Genomic DNA, 23,601 nt, shown 5'->3' with positions numbered 1-23,601 from the left:
TACGCTCGCCCACTTTAGGGTGGGAATGAACAGCAGTAATGAGTTGAGGATGAGCATCAGCCCCTTAACTCCAGCCCCTCCTAATTCCAGCTAATTGCTCACTCACTGTCCATCTTCGATTACATTAGGCCCTCGAGGACGCCACACTTACGTAGAGGCGCTTTAATCACTCTCCGGGGGTCTTCGCTCAGCGAACGCCTTTTCACAGACATGACATCACTGAGCCAGTGGTGGCTGTTTTAGAGTAACGTTTTGTTTGAGTTGTGCTTCTCATACAAATTCACTTAATAAAAAAAGTGGCCATAGTAAGAACCACTCCACCAAACGACACCCAACGTTTCTGTGAAAAAAAAAAAACGTAAGAAATAGTGAGAAAAGTAGACACGAACATCAAACATCATGACCTCACAATGAATCGATCCGATTGTCATTCTTCAGGTGCATCATTAAAATCGGATTTCATCTTAGTTTGATTTGTTTAATTTAGAACAGTTCAGCACATTTATGTTTAACATGTGCCATATTTGAAAAGCAGCATTTTAGCATCAAATTTTAAAAAAATGATCACATTCTACATTGAATAATACTGTAATTGTCTTATCCTGTAATCTTTGAACTGTTCGAATAAACCTAATGGGGGAATTGCAGTCGTTTTTTATTTACATATTGTTGCGTTTACAGTTTCAATGTTTACACTCCATAGAACCATGAGTTCTATATAGAACCATTTCATGTTTTGTGGTGAAATGATTCTTCAAATTGATGGAGAACCATGTGGAGCAGCAGAACCCTTTTTGGTGCCATATAGAACCATTTTCAAAAAGATTCTATATAGAACCATAATAACACGTTCTCTATCAATACAAAGAACAATTTCACCATGCAAAGAACCATTTAAGCATGAAATGCCTAAACCACTGCCTTTCCTATTCGTTTAAAATGAGTGAGAGGCTAAACTTACGTACACTGCCATTCAAAAGTTTGGAATCGCTGTTCAAAAGTTTGCAATCAATATTTTCAACAATATAAAACCAATTTAGTGGCAGGTAAGCATGGAAATTATTCTGTTATATGTTAGTCATGTTCATCTTTACAGATTTAAGACAAGCAGGACACTGAGAAGCTGTAAAAAAAATCATTTTTAATCAATTTATTCAAATATTGTTTACAGAATACTTGAAATATTGAATGAGATACCTTTTGGTGAATAGATTGTTATATATAAATCCACATTGTATATCGCTGCGTTCGGAACAATCTCCATTTTTGTCCTTTTTCAGTTTTTGGCATAATTTAAAAATGCCTGTTGCTCCTTACATTGCATGTAAATTTCAGAATGAATGGACCAAAAGAAATGGACCAAAATTACTTGGAAAAAAGTCTGGTTCCATTGACTTACATTGAAAGCAAGGTGTGTTTTATGCTTCTCCTGTAAAGTTACCATTTTGGAGATACGAGGTTTTGTTCAGACAGCAGCGATAAGTTATTATTGTATATAAAAAAATTGTTAATAACGTTCCTTGTTAGGCTGAATGGGATTTTTGAGAGTTTGTAAAGCTGCAAAAATCAAGAAAGAGTACATTAGTGGGCGGGGCATGGATGTGTCAATCGTAAAAGCAGTGCAGTTAAATCACTGCATTTAGACCAATTCAACGAGATTCTGTGATAATATTCTAGTCAGTGGTGTGAAATCTCTACAGTTCTGTCCCACAAAACTTGTATTTCTCTCGTCTGTAACGTTTTCCTTCAAGCCTCCAAAGATTCCTATTCAGGACATGAACAGTCCAACCTCCACCTTATGTTATTGTCAAGAGCCGGTGTTTCTGAATGCCAATGCTGTCCGCTGGTTAAACCTCACACACACATGTGCATTATTCATTAGGCTGCTCATAAGTGTGCTGCAGTTGGAATGTCTGGTTGCGAAGGAGGACGAGGGTGAGGTCAGATGCGAGTGGACGAGAGAACAAGACCGTGACGGCAAAATAATGTTAATGACCATTTTTCATTGGCCACAATGACGACCCTGTGCTTCATCCTTTGGGTGCCCTTAATCAGGTTGTGTGTCTGACCTTCAGGGTTTGATTAATAATGCCTGACTGGAACCCCAGCCACTCCTCCCCCCCTACCCTCCAAACCCCCGCTTTGTCCTCTTCTCTCTAGGAAAGGACAAATATATTGGGCTTCAAAAGCCATTTCTGGAAGACTGTCTCCAAGGACCGTAAAAGTGGAGCAGGTTGGCTCCTTTATTGCTGAATTTTGAATTTGTCATGTTTCGATTTGGCGTGGATACGAGGCGGTCACGGACGACCCCAGGGTGCAGTGAAAGCTGAATAGAGATGGTTTTAGTTTTGAAGAATCTGACTGACCATATTTCACGGGGTGAGAGACACATTATCACTACATCAGTGTTAATATCAGGGCATGAATGATATGAAAACTGTGGAGCTGAAAAATTCCAGTATCTAAATTCTCAGCCTCAAAAGGTTTTCCTCTCGTCAGAGGTGTCAAAAATACAACATATGCAAGTAGAGATACACTGATTAGGCATAACAACTGTAGTCCATCTGTTTCTCTGCATACTTTGTTAGCCCCCCTTTTACCCTGTTCTTCAGTGGTCAGGACCCCCATGGACCCTCACAGAGCAGGTACTATTTGGGTGGTGGATCATTCTCAGCACTGCAGTGACACTGATGTGGTGATGGTGTGTTAGTGTGTGTTGTGCTGGTCTGAGTGGATCAGACACAGCAGTGCTGCTGGAGTTTTTAAACACTGTGTCCACTCACTGTCCACTCTATTAGACACTCCTACCTTGTCTGATCCACTCATACCATCCCAACACACACTAACACACCACCACCACGTCAGTGTTACTGCAGTGCTGAGAATGATCCACCACCCAAATAGTACCTGCTCTGTGAGGGTCCATGGGGGTCCTGACCACTGAAGAACAGGGTAAAAGGGGGCTAACAAAGTATCAGAGAAACAGATGGACTACAGTCTGTAACTGTAGAACTACAAAGTGCACCTATACAGTAAGTGGAGCTGATAAAATGGACAATGAGCATAGAAACAAGGAGGTGGTCATAATGTTATGCCTGATTGGTGTAGATGGTTGCAGGAATTGGGAGCCATTTAATGCAGGATCTCAGTATCAGTGAGCTGATTTATCAGTCAAGTCCTAGTTACTACCACACAATTGTGAAGATAACTGCATGAATGAATGAATGAATGAGTTCATTAACGAATGTGTGAGTGACACTGAGCGTTCACCATTATATAGAGAGGCTTTTTTTGGCAGAAAATTGAAATTATGAGTAATCTCAGTTGAATGGAAACAAAGAAAAATATGGATCCACTTAAAACCATATCTTGCAAATCAGTGTGGAAAAAACAAGTACATTTTTTTCTCCTCATAACCCCCCAAGTTTATTGAAAGGAATGCAAATGTAAATCGTTTCTGATTTCCGCTCTACAGGAAGTCAGCATTTTAATTTCGAATATTCATTAGTTTTGAAGCTCGCTCAAGCGTGTCCCATCGCTTCTCTCTCTCTCTCTCTTTTACACTCTTCTGTCTCCACTGACAACAGCAGCTTTAGAAAATGACTTACTGCCTATGGCCCTTTTATTATTGATAATCTTTGCCTTGTGGTAATGCAGGTTGCTCCTAACGAACGACGTCCTCAGCAGGAATCAATCATCGTTAATCGGCCTGATGTGTGTGAAACGTTGATAGATTAATGTAATCATTTTGCTCTGCTCACTCGAGAGATAATTGTTTGCATGAACAAAAATTAGCTCGCTTTATTTCGAATCCCGTGGAGTGTCAGCAAAGCATAAATTCGGTTATTTAGTGATTACGGTGGCATTCCAGCCTTTCGATGACCGCCGCTGTGAACGGCGTGAGTGCATCTGTCTGCATCCTCTCATTACCCGGAGTAATCCGCTGGATGCATGTCCTCCACACTGCCACATTGGTATGCTTGACACGTTTTGTGTGTGTGTTTGCCCCGGTGCTTCATCCAGGCCCGTTTTGGTAATGCCCCTAACCTGACACTCCTAATGCGGCTCCACGCTATGCTAAGGATCGATCTCTTCCCCCAGCTCTCTCACACACCCGCTGAGCAGCCTCGCCAATTCAGCCTCATCGGGGAGAGCTGAGCCGTCGGGACTGCAGCGAATTAAGCCTGAACTCCCATCGATTCCCGCGTCACATCCACCTTAATGTCAGCCAGCGTCGGGTCGGGGTCGGTTTCTGAGGACAGCCGTGTTAGGCTGGGAGATCTGCTCTTTTAAAGAAGATGATACGAAGCGTCGAAAAGCAGCAGAATCGCATCCAAGCTAATGACTCACAGCTGTCCACTGAATGATAGCCTACTCTAAAGGGACCAGTTAGGAGGACAGTCAATTAAAGCTTGAAATCTGAATAAAATTGCATGTTATTTGGGCTGTTTATTTATGTTGATGTTTCAATCAGTTCAGTCATCTCTGGGCGCCAGCATATGCAAATCAGTTGCTGTCAGTATGGGAGGCTGAAGCCTTGCTTCTCAGGTGTGTGAGCCCTAATGCTGGGATGTGTATTTGACTGTGTGAAGGAGTAAGAGTGGCCTCTGCCGTCCATTGCCTCCCTCAGGGAATGCAGCCATTCACGATCTCCCTGGACATTGCTCATGGGCGGGACTGATTGGACCCAGGCCATAGCTGGTACATCTGATTTGCAAGCCATGGTTTATGTGTGTTCTGTTACTTCTGCCACGTATCTGCTGACAGCTGGATTGACGTCTGATATGATTTGATATGATGTGGTATGATATGACATGACGTGATATTGTGCCGTGTGAAAATGTTCCTCGCACAAGGCGCCATTTATGTAAGTACTAAAGGTTGAAAATTGGCCCTAAGTGACCTTAGTTTGGAGTTTAGATTCACTATATAGCACAGAGTTCCTGTTTAAAATGATACACCAACACATTAGATGGTGTTGTTGTGGTTAATCAAAGCTGGGAAGGTTGGAAATGTACCTGATCTATGATAACAATCTGACTTTTCACATGCAAAATAGCATAATACAGTACTGATACTACTGATTTCTCATTAGATTGAATTAGATTTTCAACCTTCTGTAAATCATTTGCTATGTAAGAACCGGTGGAGCATGAATCTGGGCATCATGCAACTCATCTTCACCCTACACTGTAGCTTTATAGCCAGATTGGATTCGTTTATCAGGGGACGTGGTTACATTTGTACACATCTCCTCCTTGTCTCTTTCATATCCATATGGCAGGATAAGTGAGTTTCTAGTGGGTTCTATTTTCTACAAACTCGGATGTTTGTGTCACACATGGTCATATGGTCATAGCTCTTTCTCCTCCGCTGATGCTCTCCCAGTGTAAAGAGGACAGAGGCTAAGATGGTCCTTCAAGGGTCCTTTTGTAAACACAATGGTTCTGTATAGAACCATGGACACTCAAAAAACCACTGGCATGACATTGGTGAGTCGCCACACTTAGAGTGCTGTGTATTTGCACAGCTGGACTACTAAGTGGCTCTTCATAGGAAAAACCACCAACTGAATATTTTTCTTCTTGTTTCTCTGTTTTTTACAGAGCCCTGCTGGTGACATTCTGTATAAATAAAAATAATGCGTGACCATGACTTAGTAAGGCGTGGGAACAAGATAAGTAAGTCGTGGCCACGACTTAGTAAGGCATGGGAATGCAAGTCTAATGTATGGCCACGACTTAGTAAGGCTCATTCCCACGTCTTACTAAGTGGTGGCCACAAGTTAATTATCTCATTCCCACACCTTACTAAGTCATGGCCATGCATTAGGATCAATAAGGATTAACTAGGTTTAATAAGGCCACACATTATTTTTATTTCTATGGGATGTCACCAGCAGGGCTCTGTACTACGGAAGACCAGAGAGGCCATGAGCTTTTGCTATAATTTTCTTGTTATCTTGAAATAACAACTTAATAGTCTTGTGATCTCAAGATAATAACTTTGTTATCTTGAGATCACAAGATGATTAACTTGTTATCTTAAGGTAACAACTTCTGTTATCTCGAGATAACAAGATAACTAACTTGTTATTTCAAGAAAACGGTTGTCTCGAGATAACAAGATAATTAACTCGTTATCTCAAGATAATAACTTTTGCTATCCTGAGCCCCGCTGGTGACATCCTGTATAAATAGAAATAATGCGTGGCCGCGACTTAGTAAGCCGTGGCAATGAGATGATTAAGTCGTGGCTACGACTTAGTAAGGCGTGGGAACGAGATCGTTGCTTACTAAGTCGTGGCCACGCATTAGGATCTTGTTCCCATGCGTTAATAAAGCCAAGCTTTATTTTTATTTATACAGGATGTCATCATCCCTCTAGATAACATCTTTGCTATCTTGAGATCACAAAATAATTAACCTGTTATCTTAAGGTAACAACTTCTGTCATCTCGAGACAGCAAGATTACTAACTCATTATTTTAAGATAAAAACATGTTATAAAGATAATTAACTTGTTATCTCAAGATAACAATCCAAAAAATTATAACTACCCTATGGCCTCTGTGGACTTCCGTACATTCTCCTTCTCACTCCTCCTCTTTCGCTCCTTCTTTCTGAGTGTGGTCCATGCAGACTTGTGTACACTGTTTAAAAACGAAAAAAAAGACAATCTTTAACTTCAAAAACGGTTTTCCACTCTTGTACGTCTCTTTTACTAAATAATTCTTTGAACTTTAAAGGGTTTAAAATGTTTTTTCAGCTTTTTGCAGCGTCACAGTGATTCAGCTATGGACATAACAAGGTCAAGGCACTGATTTGGGAGCACTTGAGCCGTTTCAAGCTGGGATTAATTCAAATCGAAGCTTTTTTCCTATATCCAGCTCTCTAAATGCTTTCCACATTGTTCGGTAAAATCCAGCCATTAAGACTGCAAAGTACTTCCTCGCCTTGTCTGTAATTGGACGGAAGAGCGCTCGGGGTGTGTAGACGCCGCTGATGACCTGCTTCTTTTTGGTAAAGAGAAAGAGAGGAGAGCACGAGGAGACTAAGCAGAGACAGAAAGTGGAAAGCTGAAATAATACGAGTAGCTCGCAGAGAGATGAGAGCGAGTTCAAAGATTGAAGAGCGTCCATATGCCACAGGTCAGATACTGCTCGTCTGCCTTGCTGCTGCGCTTCCTCTGTGTGTGGTGCGTCTTATGCACTCGTGAGCCACTAAGCTATGCTCTGGGTTAACAGCCTCTCAGGCATCAGCCTTTCTGGCCTTTTCAAAACGGGAAGGAAAAAAAAAAACTCAATAGCTGTTTTCAGGAGAGTTCACTCATCTCACAATCGTCAGTGAGCCTGATGGGTTTCGATGCTTAGCGTGGCCAAGAACGACCAACTTTGGAAGACCATTTATTGGAATGACATACAGAATGACCAACAAAAATGTACCAGTTTGAATCAAAGTGGTTTGTGTTGGCAAACATACAAGGAAATCTCATTCAGCCGATAAATTCTTTAAATAAAAAAAACACTAATTATTGAAGAAATGATGCTGTGAGTGAACTTTTTTCAACCCAGCCTTGCTCTGAAAGGCTGATTGTTGTCATAGTGTTCAAGTCAGGCAATTATTTGAACATATTTGAAAAGTTTAACAGCCCTGATAAGTTAACACATCCTCTACAGCAGGGGTTCTCAACCTTTTCTACCCCAAGGCCCACATGTTTATAAATATAAAGAATAGCAGCCCACAGGAAAACTAAAATCAACATTTTTATATACAGTTTTGTAAAATCTGAGAATCAGGGCCTGAAAAGATCAGATTATCCATTTTGGCTAAATCACAGGTCCCAAGATTTGCTGTTATCTTTAAAAATATACTTGCAAAAGAACAGAAATGTAGGAGGTGGATGTGGACTATGATTTGCACATCGCATTTCCACTGAAAACACTCCACTGGCCTTGGTCTCGAGATTCGTCTTTAGTTTTGAGGGTATTTGTGATTCATTTGAAATAGCCAAACTTCACTCCACTCACTGGGCTCCTGGATTAGCATCGTCACAATAACAATGAAAAATTTTACATTATATCTGCTTCTTTGTTCACACTGTCACCTCACAACAAGGAGGGCCTGGGTTCGTTTCCCCGGCCGGGCGACCAGGGTCTTCTCTGTGTGGAGTTTGCATGTTCTCCCCATGCCTACTTGGGTTCCCTCCAGGTGCTCCAGTTTCCTCCCACAGTCCAAAGACATGCAGTCAGGCCAACTGGACATGCTAAATTGCCCCTAGGTGTGAGTGTGGGTGTGAATGCATATGTCTGTCTGTCTGTCTGCCCTGCGATGGACTGGCGACCTGTCCAGGGTGTATCCTGCCTTCCGCCCAGTGACTGCTGGGATAGGCTCCAGCTCCCTCTGCAACCCAGAAGGATAAGCGGCGTAGAATGTGTGTGTGTGTATTTGTATTTATTTTACAACAAGTTGTGATGCAGAAACAAGAGCGAACGAGAGTCTGTAAAGAGTGAGACGTAAGAACAGGGAGATTATGCTGACAGTACAGCTCCGACGTGCTGTTAGAAGAGGAAAGCAAGCACTGTTGATGAATCCCCTTTGCTTCATCATAGACTGCTTCCCACCAGCAGCCAGGGTTCATTTGGAAGCGGACCACCGTTCAGCTGTCTGGTTATAGACTTGAATACGTGTCGAGATTTCACAGAAAAAGTCTTGTAGGTCCTTACCAAACAAAGCAGGTGTGAAGGCACCCTGAGAAACGTCTCCATCTCTGGAGACTGACGTACAGTGTTTTTTTATTTGTACATATATTGGTTATAATTTGAAAACGTTCGCTTCTCAATTCTTAATTATTAAGTTATTCTTTTTTTTCACTTATGTTTTCATGACATTAAAGTGACGTTACCAGCCCACTACGAACTACTGCCTCCCCAGAGTTCAGGCCTGCGGACCACTACAGGGTGCTTTCACGGCCCACTGGTGGTTGCGGACCACAGGTTCAGGAACCTTGCTCTACAGGGAACAAACTTGAATGTGGCATTTGTCTGTAAATTTAATGCTCAATTTCTTTTTTTTTTTGCTGAATTTAATATATTGGAAAACATAAAACATACAATATACCATGTGCCATAACTTAATCCCTTAATCTGTTAAACTCAGCAAATAAACAGTAATTGTGCTTTAAGATGTGCAGAAGTATGTTCACTGTAGACGATATGAGGATGTGAAAACATCTAATTTGACCTCAGCCGTCCAGACTTTTGGATACGACTGCATCTTTGCGTGAAGCATCTGAGACTGAGACTAGTGGTGCTGTCCAATCGGGAGGCAGCTGTCTAAGTAGGCAGCATTTTAAGGCCACTTGAGTCCACCCTGATGTAAAGCTCAGCTGTGAATAGTAAATAATAGCTGTGGACATTGTTATTTGAATATGTGGCTGTCTCAGCTCATCCTAGCATTGTTTACTAAACCAATTATTCCAGTAAGACATATAAACTTTGTATACTTAAAAAAATGTGTATTGTCATCTGAAGTTTTAGACTGACGTGCAGTACGGAACCACAGACTATACTGGGGCACTGGGATAAATGACTAAATCAACCATACGTTTAGGTATATATGCTAGTTATATGCAGTAAACAAGTGTTACATCTTATAAACAATTATATATATTATATATTTTCATATGTGTCTGTAAACATATATTCAAATATTATTTATTCTATTCGTGGTTAGTTGAATAGTAAAAACGGTTAACATGCCCATTTTTAGCAAACAGAAGTGTCTTTACTTCTCTTTGTTTTTTGTCTTCTTCCTGGGCTGACCTCAGAGCTGCGGGTCAGCGCTCTGCTTACGTGGCCCCAAATCGTCTTGCTCTCAAAGTATTTTCATGCTCTTTTAGAGAGACTCTCTCTTTCTGTCTCTTCTGTTATGCTTTCAGTGAGAGTTCTCTGATGCAGAGGCTCAAGTTTGGCTGTGAATAGCAAACAGAGGCCAGTGACTTTCTGACCAGCTTAAGCAAGATAAAGCAAGTTTATTTATATAGCGGCTTTCATACACTGTGATCATTCAAAGTGCTTTGCAAACGAGAAAATACAAAGATAATTCAAATTAAAATCTAAAAAGATGTAGGAGAATAGAAACTAAACACATGATTAGAACATGATTATTCAACTGCAGAAAGTTTTGTTCCCTCTAGTTAGTGATGAGCTCAAGGCACTTACAAAGGGAATCAAGGGGACCATAGTTGTTTGGGGAAAGGGCCAGGTAGACCTACCAAGTATCATCTGCATAGCTGCAGTAAGATATCTCATAGTTTTGTAGTATTTGGCCAAGACGAGGCATGCATAAATAATCAGAGCGGGCCAAGAGGTGAACCCTGGGGCACACCACAGGTCACTGGCTTTCTTTCAAAAATATTATTTTCTGTTTCAACAAAGTAGTTCCTTCCTTGCAGGTATAAACTGAGCCTTTTTGAGATGGTTCCTGAGAGTCCAACCCAGTTATCAAGTCTATCTATAAAAATGTTATGGTCAGTGGTATCAAAGGCAGCACTGAGGTCGAGCAGTAACAGAACAGATATTTTTTCCAAAGTCACAGCGATGAGGTGAAGCGTGTTCATTTCTTTTATTTCTCAGAGGGTGGAGTTCTGATGTTTGTTTCATTGGCGTGGCCTCTGCCATCAACTCCCTGAAAACCTTTTAGAACAAAGCTGCTCGGAAACTGCTCTTGTATTTTTTACGTTTTGTTTGTGCTTAAAAGGGTTCACCGCTTCAGGAACCCTTTTAGGCCCCAAAAAAACTTTCCAACTTCTGTCCATTTCCCTTTCCTTCCATTTACTCAGCCATAATGAGTTCTTGCCCTGAATGAATAATAAATATGCTCTTTTCCATCGGCGCCATCAGATGCTTGTGTGGGTTAAATTAAATCAGCATCCTCACACAGCAGATCAGCACCGCCCAATGACGATTATGACCGATTAATGATAATTGCTTCCAGATAGTTTTCGTGCTCTCAGGCCACGCACATCATGCATCTGCTTTCATTGATTGTTTGTGGCTGGTTCGGGTGGCGATCAATGGCTCTGCTCTAATCTCAGTATGTGTTTGGAAAGTGTTGAATACAATTTATAGTAGGCGGTGTCGTGGGAAGAGTTTGTTCATGCTTGTACACTTATTTATTTTAATGGATGACATATTTTAATAATGTGAAATTTAGCTCTGCGGTTATGTACCACAAGACCATGTCAGATCAATCTGTTGTCAGCTTTAGGTCAAATGATATATAAGTTATTTCTAAATTATCATTTCATTGTTGGAAGTAGGGGCGGGCGATACGGCAAAAATATTGTATCACGATAATCCAAGACATTTTTACAATGCAATATAGTTACACAAGTGGTTAAAATAAGCATGTAGGCGAATGCTCTTATTTTTAACAGGCACCTCAACAGGCAGCAAGAAATACCCAGCTTAGTGCTAACCCAACAGAAAACATGGGCAGGGGTCAAGTTGTGTCAGGGGAGGGTGGTCCCTCCAGGTCAGGGCAAGACCACAGCATATGTAACAAAGATCCAACCCCACTTTACATCTGGGGCAATATATTGAGCAGTCATTGGTCATTTGATGTAACCTTTCAGGAGTGAAGTATATCCAATGAATGATATTGAACTAAATTAATTTATGGTAGCTATTAAAGAAGAAAGTTTGTGCATTTTCACAAATTGTCCCCCACCCATTATCTCCAATTATGCACTTCAACTCCTGTTCCCACTTTAATTTAGCACCAACCATGTCTTACTGGGAATGTGGCACCTCCCGAGAGCCACTTTGCATGGCCACAACTTCTGACCAGCAGTAGAGGCCACAGTATTAATAACAGAGTAACATTGTTTTCATTGTGTGAATTCAGAGTGAAATTATTTTTCAATTTTTCATCAACAATGTCCAGTAAGAGCAACAGTGTATGTTCCAACCAAGTGAATGTGTATATCATGTATGTCACATGTACAGTCTGCGGTTGTAGCCTCTCAGCCTTGTTCTCGTTCACACAGCTTGTGGATTCTTGTTGCAGTGGAGGATCTCGAGGGAAGCTGGAGTTTTCCACCTTACTATTGCCTTGGTTAGTTTGCTACCTGTTGATTTATCACCAGGTCTGCGTTAAGCACTGTCCAGCGTACTGGCTTTAAAACACATGTAAAAGCTGTATTTGAACGAGAGGGCATCAGTCATATATTCTGTCATAGCAACATGCTGCAGCTGAAGTTCCTGATTTATGTTAAGTGCTACCAGAGTGTTGACCAAAAGCTTGGTCATAATATGAGACTTAAATTAGATTAAGTGACCCTTATTAGTCCCACCTCCGCATTTTACCCATCCGTGCAGTAAAACACCACATACGGACTAGTAAACACACACACTAGGGGGCAGTGAGCACACTTGCCTGGAGCGGTGGGCAGCCCTATCCACAGTGCCCGGGGAGCAGTTGTGGGTTAGGTGTCTTGCTCAAAGGCACTTCAGTCACGTACTGTCAGCTTAGGGGATCGAACCGGCAACCTTCTTTTCACAAGACTGGTTCCCTAACCTCCAGCCCAGGACTGTTCCCAACAACTACTAAATAACTGCTCATCCAACGTCCCCCGCAATCAACCCCCATTAACAACCTCTGCTCTTCTGGAAAGGCTTTCTGCCAGATGTTCGAACATGTGCTGAAAGGATCTGATAGCATTCAAACTCATCTCAAATGTATTGAATGAATCTCTATCACTTCAGAGAACTCGGTTACACAGTTCCAGAGCCCAATGCTGGGGGGGCTTTCTTCCCTTTTCCAACACATGGCACTGGGCATCATGACCTCAGGCTCATGGGCAGCTGATCCAGAGAGTTTCATTCTATTGCCAGTGCTTTTCTATGGAGATTATACAAGCAGTGTGTGCGCAGTTGAAAGTCCGTGTCAGCATTGGGTGCACTTTATAGTAGCTGTATTGAACTGAATCAGTAGCAGATGTCCGGGTGTGGGGAGAGGCTGGGGACAGGTGCATTTGACGGTGCAGGTGGTGCTTTTGTCCCCTGTCCTTGACGTTTGCGCTAGCTTGCTGCTAGCACATCTCGGTGCGGCCTGGCAGGCCCCACGAGTTCCAGCGCTTCAGGAACTGGTTCTCATTGTTGTTATTATAGCGTACTTGGCTCATCAGTTCAATAAAGCAATCTCCTCACTGTTTGTTTTGCTGGGAGGCGAAGGGCGTTTGGCAAACTGAGCCATAAATCTGCAGACTGAAGGGTCATCTTTCCATAAACGCATTTAGGCGCAAGGACGTTTGAAACTTGCAGCCTTCAAAAAGGCCTCTTTAAGAGCTGCTTTAATTCTTTCATATCTTTTTGCTTTGAGATTTTCTTTTTTTTTTTATCATCTGCCTCGCATGAGTGCAGCAAACAGTTATTACTGCATTTCCTGTTGGAATGGGAACAGATGGGTTCTGTTCCTTTTCATCTTTGGCTTTTTGGACTTTTTTTCCACTTCGAATTAGAAGAGGGGACCTTCTTTAATTCAAAAGGATCTTGAAAGTGATCCAGCTTGTCCTGTTTTTCATCTGCCTCGGTGAGGAGGGGAGATGCGTAAGGGAACGCGAGAGATGCTTCCACAACACAGCACAGAAACTAGCTCATCAGAGAGAGGGATGGAGAAGAGGAAGAAGAGAGAAAGAGGCTGGAGAGAGAGAGAGAGAGAGAGAGAGAGAGAGAGAAGAGAATCATCTGACAGGCTTCAAAAGGGTACTCTTCTGATTCCCTGTCCTGATTTCCTCTGGGTCTTGGTGTTGCGTAGGAACGTCTTACAGGCCCTAAAAATACCAGCCGCATCATGAGAGACCCCTTGCCCTAGGATACGGGTCCGTCCATGAGGTTTCAGGGAGTGCGGAAGCATGTGCTCATGTGTAGCGCGTGTTCTCTGCGGCCTTGTGACTCCTCAGTCATCCTGTGAACTTTAAAATGCCACAAAGCGCATAGAAACTTCCAAAGAGCAGGCAGACACGTTAAACGCAGAGGATTTTTCCACGTAGTTTGGTGGAGACCAACTTCCAGACAGATTAATCTATGAAATCATTGTTCCATTGTGTTCCATCAACTTGAACAGGCTCATGTTATCATAATTTATGAAGCCACCTTTTTATTTATTTAATTTACACTGTCACTCTAAAGTTCTTTTTTTTTTTATGGACCCAGGACCTCTTGCTCTATGAGTTTGGTACATTTGGTCAAGTATGAAAGCTGTATTTGAGCCCATGAGCGGTTCTGGTCCTCCTAAAACCAGTGGTCTGAGGTTTGCTTCTAGCGAATTCTGGTGCGGTCCATTGTGCACTGATCATGGTGCCACATGTGGGGTTGTGTGATTTGTTTAGCTTAAACTTATTGTGTTGCTCTTATTTAGGTGGGCCATATAATAGTTCCATGTTATTGCTTTTATAAAACAGTATATGCCTAATTATAAAACGGATAGTTCCGGTCCTAAAATCTCATTGGCTGAGCCTCGATCAAAGCCATTGTGAAATCCACGATATACCACAGCTTTGACTGCCTCACAGCAACTGAACTCTGTATTACTGCGCCACTCACGTTGGTAATTTGGTGACCAAAAAGTACTTATAAACTGAAAGTGTTTACATTAAACAGTGCTGTGTTATCACCTGTTCACTGTTATACGAAAAAAAGGTTTTCAAAAATCATGAAATGTCTGCAGTACGACTTACAGTGATTGGCGAGCGAACGTTCTTCTCCTCATTCGGCGGTCAGTGGTTGCTTAGCATCGATACCGTACTCCAAAGGAACAGTATTTCTTGGCAGAATACTTGTTTATGTTGATTATTAATAATAATAACTTAAATAATTATCTAAAACATTGTGTATTTTAATATATTTTATGTTGGCCATTGTTTATAAAAGCAGTAAGCCACTCGAGGCAGCTGCTCAAACAGGAACGATTTGAGCCTCCGTCAACTGGGTCCATTTAAGAATAGCACAGTAGCCAAACACTACTTCTCCATGTTTAGTCTTTACCTTCAGCAGGACTAACTGACCAGTTCCTAATGATCTGAGAGTTCTGCTCAGCTCATATGGCTGCAGCAGATCAGATAAATACGCTGCTCCTGCACCATTTAGCCATTTATAGACCAGTAATAGTGCCTTAAAGGCCTATTCTGTACAGACTGGTATCCAGTGTGAGGATTTAAGGGGGTGATGTGTTCTTTTACTCCTAGTGAGACTCTGGCAGCTGCATTTTAAATCATCTGAAGCAGTTTGATTGTCTTTTGTGGGAGTCCAGTTAGGAGACCACTACAGTGATCAACCCTGCTAGATATAAAGGTGTGGATGAGTCTCTCTGGGTCTGCTTTAGTCAGAAAATCTCGGATCTTTTTGATGATAAAAGTAACTGATTTAGTAACTGCTTTGACACGACTGCACCAAGGTTAGATTCTAGTTCTTCAGATTTTAGCTCTCAAATCCAGACAGGCAGATAGTCTGTAGCTCTCATCGCTATTCTTGAATATATTAATCTCTGTTATGCTGACAAAGTCAGCAGGGAGCATTTTGAGAAGCTATTTTTGTCCATTTAGTTAAAGAAAAGGCCCGGAAGCTTCAGTCGAAATCCAGGCTCATTTAGAGCGGAAACTAAATGAGCACGCTTTGCATGCTCGTCACCGAACGTGGCCTGAGGCGTCCCGGCTCGATAATTACATGGTTAGCGAGGCTGTGAGGAATGGTGGGACATTAGGAAGAGTAGCCACTCTTTACCCGGACGATGGAGAAATGAAATCCGGCAAACGGAAATGTCTAATAGAATTGGGTTCATTTTGCTAATCTACGCCTGGCTTTTTGAAACGTGAACCCTGCAAAGTGCTTCGCAATCCAATCATTCCACACCCAGCTGAAATAGCCACTTAGACATTAGCTAGCCTACAAAGTAGCATCAGGGAGGCCACCATGGCTGTTTTAACAGCTCCTGTAAGAGATGCAAGCTAGTGTCAAATGTATTTCGACGTAGAAATGCAAGTTTTCAAAAGTTAATCTTGGCAAATATGGATACGGGTCTGGAAAAAAGAGAGGAAAAACAGGACGGACATGATTTTATACGGCTGTTAACAGACTCTGGCCATGAAGAGGATGTTGTCTGTTTAAGATTCATTGGTTTTGCTTCACTTGGCTACAAGTGAAAGAGTCCACCTGGAGCCTGTCATATGCTCGGATGAAGACGCAGCTTTGGAGAGAAGCTCTCTACTACTCTGTCTCTCTCTCCCTCTCTCTACCTGTCGTCAGGAAGAGGCAGAGCGACAGGTGGAGTGCTGGGGAGCCGGGTGACATCCCAACACTGACATTTTGGCAAATAATCTTGTGTTTCGCTTGTTTGTCAGGTAATAAATGCGTGCAGACACTTTTGGCATGAACTGGATTTGTTCTAAGAGAGATTTCCTGAAGTAGATCGTCTCCCCCGCAGTGTTCTGGCAGCCAAAGAGACCGATGGGAATGGGCTTCGAAAACCCCCAGAATGAGGTGTTTTTCTAAAAATGGGTTGAGTACAGAGACGCACGCCTTTGGATTTTAATTTAGGCATGTTGATGACAAAATAACTATTTCAGGATCAAACCTAAAGCGATCTGTGGATTCTTCGGTGCTCCAGACCGAAACCTGCTCTGTATTTCAGGGCCTGGTTGCGTAAAACACCTTAAGTTTTTTCTCTTAAGTGTGAATCTTAAGGGTATGCTTACACGTACCGAGGGAAATTTGTTAAGGACGTTGCATAAAATCCCCCAGATGTTCCTCTTAGCTAAGGGAAAACACTAGTCACATTACATGCAGCCTGATAATCCGTTAATAATCAGACTAATAGCTTATTCAGAATAGAACATATCCATGTATGCACCTCGCTCAGGACAGACCTGTCCTATGGAGGCCATTCTGAATACAATCTCTGTCCTGTTGAAAGGTAGAGGTAGGTGGGTAATTCCACAGATACACCGATCAGGCATAACGCTCATTGTCCATTTTATCGCTCCACTTACTATATAGGTGCACTTTGTAGTTCTACAGTTACAGACTGTAGTCCATCTGTTTCTCTGCATACTTTGTTAGCCCCTGGTCAGGACCCCCATGGACCCTCACAGAGCAGGTACTATTTGGGTGGGGGATCATTCTCAGCACTGCAGTAACACTGATGTGGTAGTGTGTGTTGCGCTGGTCTGAGTGGATCAGACACAGCAGTGCTGCTGGAGTTTTTAAACACCTCAGTGTCACTGCTGGACTGAGAATAGTCCACCAACCAAAAATATCTGGCCAACAGCGTCCTGTGGGCAGCGTCCTGTGACCACTGATGAAGGACTAGAGGATGATCAACACAAACTGTGCAGCAGCAGATGAGCTATCATCTCTGACTTTACATCTACAAGGTGGACTGACAAGGTAGGAGTGTCTAATAGAGTGGACAGTGAGTGGACACAGTGTTTAAAAACTCCAGCAGCACTGCTGTGTCTGATCCACTCAGACCAGCGCAACACACACTACCACATCAGTGTTACTGCAGTGCTGAGAATGATCCCCCACCCAAATAGTACCTGCTCTGTGAGGGTCCATGGGGGTCCTGACCAGGGGCTAACAAAGTATGCAGAGAAACAGATGGACTACAGTCTGTAACTGTAGAACTACAAAGTGCACCTATATAGTAAGTGGAGCTGATAAAATGGACAATGAGGGTAGAAACAAGGAGGTGGTCATAATGTTATGTCTGATCAGTGTGTGTGTGTGTGTGTGTGTATATATATATATATATATATATATATATATATATATATATATATATGCACACACATTATGTCATGCTGTGTCTTTTTAGGTTCTGCCACTGAAGTTCAGAAGATTAACTGTTTGAAACTTTTATGAGCTCTATTTACATTCACACCCGGTACTACTGTCCACATTAGTTCCTGCACAGTGGCTATTATCTGTTGACTGTGGGACGTGCTGTAAATGTTTCACTAAACCTTCATCACTCATGACCTTTTTGAAGCAGCGTATCTCCAGCCATGTGGCATGGAACAAATGGGATACTGAGAACTACAAATCAGGCATAAAAGAATACCTCGGATTGTTGCAGCTCTCCTGGAAAGAGCCAGCTGACAGTACGCAATTGTAAGGTTAGCTCATGTGAGAAAGAGAGAGAGAGAGAGAGAGTCACTGGGGATCAGAGGACAGCCTGTCAAAAAATTTGGAAGGTCTTTAATGTGGTTTCATAGCTGTACTGTTACAGTGACGCTGGGTTTTGACATCAGTGTGTCTGCTATAAATATGATGTATGATAGGCAGTTTGGCTGGGTGTGGGTGTACATACACATGTGTTCGGGTTGTTTTATGTGCTCCGCATACAAACCCTTATACTCACTACACATAGCTTATACCCTCACTGGCCAATGGCTCTGCCCTCCTATAGGTCTACTATATATAGTCGTATGCAAAAGTCTGAACACCCCTGATCAAATGACATGTTTTGAAGTGAACAGTTAACACAGTCTCTACAGAGAACACACTTGTGCACATTTCAATGCACAATTACTCTTTATGGGACATTCCACAGAAATGTCCATTTTTGTGTCCGCAGCGTTTACAGATATATTACACTTAAAAAAACATATTAGGGTCACAATTTATTTATACTTTAAAATAAAACAATCTTATTTACCTTCTTCAGCCATCAATTTAGCAATATTAGTTTTTAAATCATGCCCTGCGATGGACTGGCGACCTGTCCAGGGTGTATCCTGCCTTCTGCCCAATGACAGCTGGGATAGGCTCCAGCACCCCCCCGCGACCCAGAAGGATAAGCGGTTTAGATGATGTATATATGTATGTATATGTAGTTTTTAAATCAATTATCTAGAATTCCAAGCACCACAGAAGAGCTCGTCCTCACAGTCATGTGTGAAGGTTGAGGCCATATTTTGAACAAAAAAAACACATTTTCTGCAATTTTAACCACAATAATCTCTACATGACTATGGAATATATGATTAAATGACACAAAGAAAACAAATGCCAAATAAATATTATAAAATATATAGTGAAAGTTGTGGTCCCCAAGAGTCGAGTCACTGGTGTTACTGCGTAATAAAAAATCTCTTATTTTGAAATAAAAGTCACACTGATGACATCACTCAACTTCCTTTTACCTGTTTTCTGAGGATCTGTGAAGAAAAGCACATGGTGAGTCCACTGTGTCTTTCAGTTATCAGAGATTTTCTCATTTAGCTCATGATTTCATATGAAGCTTTTTGCTGAAGTCACTGGCGTGACCGACTTTATTCTGAGGTAATTATGAAAAAATAAAATACAAATGGATTAAATTACATATTTTAGTGGATATTCCATGATTAACAACATGTGGTTTGATTCTCTGTAGCAGACATTCTGTAAAATACATTGTTCATTAAAAATGTCTCTGGTGTTTCCTTTCTTATGTGTAACACCAATGAAGATCAGTAACACCAGTGACTGCTATGGATAGATAGAAAATGGACGTTTCTGTAGAATGACCCTTATTTTGAGTTAAACATATTGGAAAAAATAAAATATATGCCATAACTTTTGCAGAGTCCACATTTTATGATTTTTTTACAGTATGTTAAATTCAGCAAAAGATTAGTAAATAAGTAAACAAAGTCTTTGTGCATTAAAATGTGCACAAGTCTCATCTCTGTAGAAGATGTTTTCAATTATTTTCATGCAGAAAATAAAAAAAGTAGGTGTACAGTTACAGTCACCTGCTCTTTGGGTGTTTTCACACATTTTTGAGGACCGCAAAGAAATCAGAATAGTGATAAAAAGAAGAATAAAAAAGAAAAATAAGTGTGAATAAATTAAAGCAATACAAAATATGTAAGTGTACAAATACTTATATATTATACCTTGTATAGTATAGTTTATATGAATATATAAGCACCCATATGTGCCCGTTTGTATTATACAATTCTGAGCCAAAGCTGTTGCACAAATTCATGAATGGGAATTAAATTGTTATATTTTAAATGACTTTTTACTCTAGTTTTTCTGCAATCTGTACATTTTTGGTCTGAAAATAAACAAAAACAAACACACATGTGCATGTAAACATAAGCACAGTAGCTTCACACACACACACACACATGCTCATAGTTTGGTTTGGTTTGCCCAGACAAAGATTGAAATAACAGAGGTCGTGTGCAGTTAGAACCCACTAAAATGGCCTTAAATAATGAAATCCACATCCTCAGGCATTTCCACTCAGTGTTAAAGGGCAAACCAACAGCAGATTATACAGTTCTACAATCCTAAAGCTACTATTTGTGTCAAAAACAGAACAGAAAGTGCACTTAGATCTGCTTGAGACATCTTGTCAAAAAAAGGAGATTTGTATTTTCTGAATTTTCCATGTCAGCACATGAATAGACTTCTTTGGTTTGTTATGCTAGGTTTCAGCATGTACTTGTGCTCAGTACTTGTCGCGTCACATGGTTGACTTCCATTTTTATTCTCATCAGCTGCTTTTTTCTATACTGACCGGCCCAGTTAGGGGACATGTTGCTTACCAAAATGTTTCTAAGTGATCATGTTTTCTTGAAATGTTATGTTTATGTAATGTTAAGTTTATGTCAGTTGTCGTAAATGGCTTACGTAGATGTCAAGTAGCCTTACGAAGAGTGCCCCAAGTGTTCTTCTTCTCCTTCAGGGTGCTTTTCCCATTCTACAGATACTTGACCTCATTCTGGCCTTGCTCTGTCTGTTTCCTCAGATGTTGGAGCCAAAACTGGACGAACGTTGTGATCCGGGGACTCGCCGGCGCCCCTCAGAGGATGAGCGCTCTCTGGGCAGCCCGTCGGACGCCCCGGCCACCACGGCCAGCAGCCCGCAGCCCAGCGAGCTCCTGACTCCGCTGGACGAGACGCGACACCTGGTGCCTCCAACACCTCCACCATCCACCGAGGGAGAGGACGGCAAGAGCAATGAGGGCAGCCTGAGCGAACTCTGGAAAAGTGTGGAAAAGGAGGACAGAGGTGAAGAGGAGGATGAAGAAGAGATGAGGAAGACTCTGATGGAGGAGGAAGAAGAGGACGGAGGAGAGGAAGGAGAGGAAATCTGCAAGTTGGGAGAAAAACCGCAGCTGCAAGTGGATGAAGACAATGCCTCAGAAGCTCCAGACACCAATGCGCCTCCATCTTCCTCCTCTTCATCCTTCGTCATCCCTGAACTGCGTCTAGATCGCTCCTTCAGCGCCGACGCCCTCTCCTCACCCGCCACGGACGAAGAGTACGATGAGGATGACGAAGAGGACGAGGAAGAGGAAGAGGAAGAGGAAGAAGACAGCGACGATAACTTCCTGGAGCGCAGAGACAGTAAGCGGAGAAGCATGGTGGAGGGAGTTTCCTGCGAAAAGCACGGAGGGGGTGGAGGACTTAGCGTCCAGAACTCTCTCCGCCGGCGCACTCACAGCGAGGGCAGCCTGCTGCAAGATCCCCGCGGCACCTGCTTCACCTCCGACAACGCTATCAACTGCCTGGAGGCTGCCGCTGCCCACAAAGGAGGCTGGACACTGCCCTCACCCAAAACCCTGAAGAAGGAGCTGACCAAGAATGGAGGGTCCATGCACCAGCTCTGCATGCTGTTCTCAGGCAGAAAGGTGAGATTTTAGGCCCTTAATATATTCTGTATACATTATTATCCACTTAATGAGAGACCTTGATGTAGAAAATCCTTGCTTGTAGTTTCATCCGCTGGCACTTCCAACCTTATAGGTCCACTATATCAACATCCTTCAACCTTACTTATCACCAGTCGGTTTCTGACCATTAGAGCACTGTTGAGCAGATAATGTGGTCAGAAACTGACCACTGGTTAAAGTTAGACCATGACTAACACAAAATTTGTAACTAATGGGCTACTATTTCTAACTGTGCTTCAGGTTGGAGTTTCTAATAAAGTTTTACGCCACTGTATCATGTAAAAACACTATATTTACAATTTGTAAAGAGATTTCAAATCTAAGATTGTCTTAATATTAAATACATTTATATATCATATTTCCTGCAGTCGGGTTCTTGTGATAAATGGCAGAACAATGCAGGAATACAGGAAAGAACATTGCAATGTTTACCGTGTTAAATAGTACACAAAGATGTAATAATTACAGAGAAGCAGTTTCAAACCTCATTCAAGCATCTGTTTTTACTATGAGGGACATCCCCACAATTATCTGACCGTTAAGGCCTCAGCATACTTCTTGTGGAGATGACGTTCGCCTGGCTTCACAACAACATGATGTAATTGTGGAGAAAACGAACAACCGCAGACGTCGCGAAGAGGCTTTGTTCGTCGTGTCGCACACATGGCAGCTCGGCAAACTCCTCAGATGAAAACGCTACGCGACACAGCAGTGCTGCTGGAGATTTTAAACACTGTGTCCACTCACTGTCCACTCTATTAGACACTCCTACCTTGTCAGTCCACCTTGTAGGTGTAAACTAAGAGACGTTAGCTCATCTGCTGCTGCATAGTTTGTGTTGGTCATCCTCTAGTCCTTCATCAGTGGTCACAGGACGCTGCCCACAGGACGCTGTTGGCTGGATATTTTTGGTTGGTGGACTATTCTCAGTCCAGCAGAGACACTGAGGTGTTTAAAAACTCCAGCAGCACTGCTGTGTCTGATCCACTCAGACCAGCGCAACACACACTAACACATCACCACCACTTCAGTGTTACTGCAGTGCTGAGAATGATCCACCACCCAAATAGTACCTGCTCTGTGAGGGTCCATGGGGGTCCTGACCGCTGAAGAACAGGGTAAAAGGGGGCTAACAAAGTATGCAGAGAAACAGATGTTATGCCTGATTGGTGTATATTTCAGCAATATTTGCATAGGATAACAATGTTTTGGATGGAGATTCTCTTTCTCCGTACTCGATTGCTCTGTGTGAGATCATGTTATTCAGAAAGATGAAGAGTTTTAGGATGATGCATTTTCAGATTTGTCCACTAAGGGGCACTGTGCTGCTGTATTTCATGTTGTGACTTAAAAGAACCTGCGCTTTGCGTTCTTTCAGTGACCGCATGAACTCTCCCCAACATCCCTGCAAGCTAAGTTTATCACATGTTTATTTGTGTACATACAGCTGCGGGCCTGAGTGTGTGCAAGGTTCAGTAAATGACAGTGTGCTGGGTTTATCTGGTCTGTAAGTGACGTCCAGATTTAAATGACCACTAAGACGCAAAGTGGTAAACAGAGAGGCGAACTTGAGTACCTTGTTCAGCCTTTTTGAATCCTCCAGTCCTCAAGTGTGATGGGGGATAACATTAAATAGCCGTTTTCCATCGCAGAGAAGTAAACAGGATGTTTTTGTTGTTGTGGCTGTAAAGCTGATATAAAGTGGCAAAAATCTGAACACCCCTGGTCAAATGATGTGTGTGAATAAGTTAACACATCCTCTACAGAGAAAACACTTAAACACAGCATTTTTCTGCACATTTACTAGCTGAGTTTAACATACTGCAAAAAATAAAAGATAAAATGTGAAACGTGCCATAACCTTCGCACA

General features: G+C 42.1%; 1 protein-coding gene across 5 annotated transcripts in view; it reads left to right on the top strand.

The window, feature by feature from the left end:
* rgs3a (regulator of G protein signaling 3a) overlaps positions 1–23,601 on the top strand; it is a 274,848-nt gene that overhangs the window by 169,077 nt on the left and 82,170 nt on the right. For all 5 annotated transcript variants that reach the window (XM_036580676.1, XM_036580677.1, XM_036580678.1 and 2 more), the window contains one exon: positions 20,805–21,689. In XM_036580676.1, the coding sequence (XP_036436569.1) occupies positions 20,805–21,689 (885 nt within the window). The remainder of the gene's footprint in view (positions 1–20,804; positions 21,690–23,601) is intronic.

This window comes from Colossoma macropomum, unplaced genomic scaffold (assembly GCF_904425465.1).
Source record: "Colossoma macropomum unplaced genomic scaffold, Colossoma_macropomum, whole genome shotgun sequence".
NCBI classification, from domain to species: Eukaryota; Metazoa; Chordata; class Actinopteri; order Characiformes; family Serrasalmidae; genus Colossoma; species Colossoma macropomum.
The sequence above is the reverse complement of the archived record's forward strand: the minus strand, read 5'-3'. Positions and strand labels throughout refer to the sequence as shown.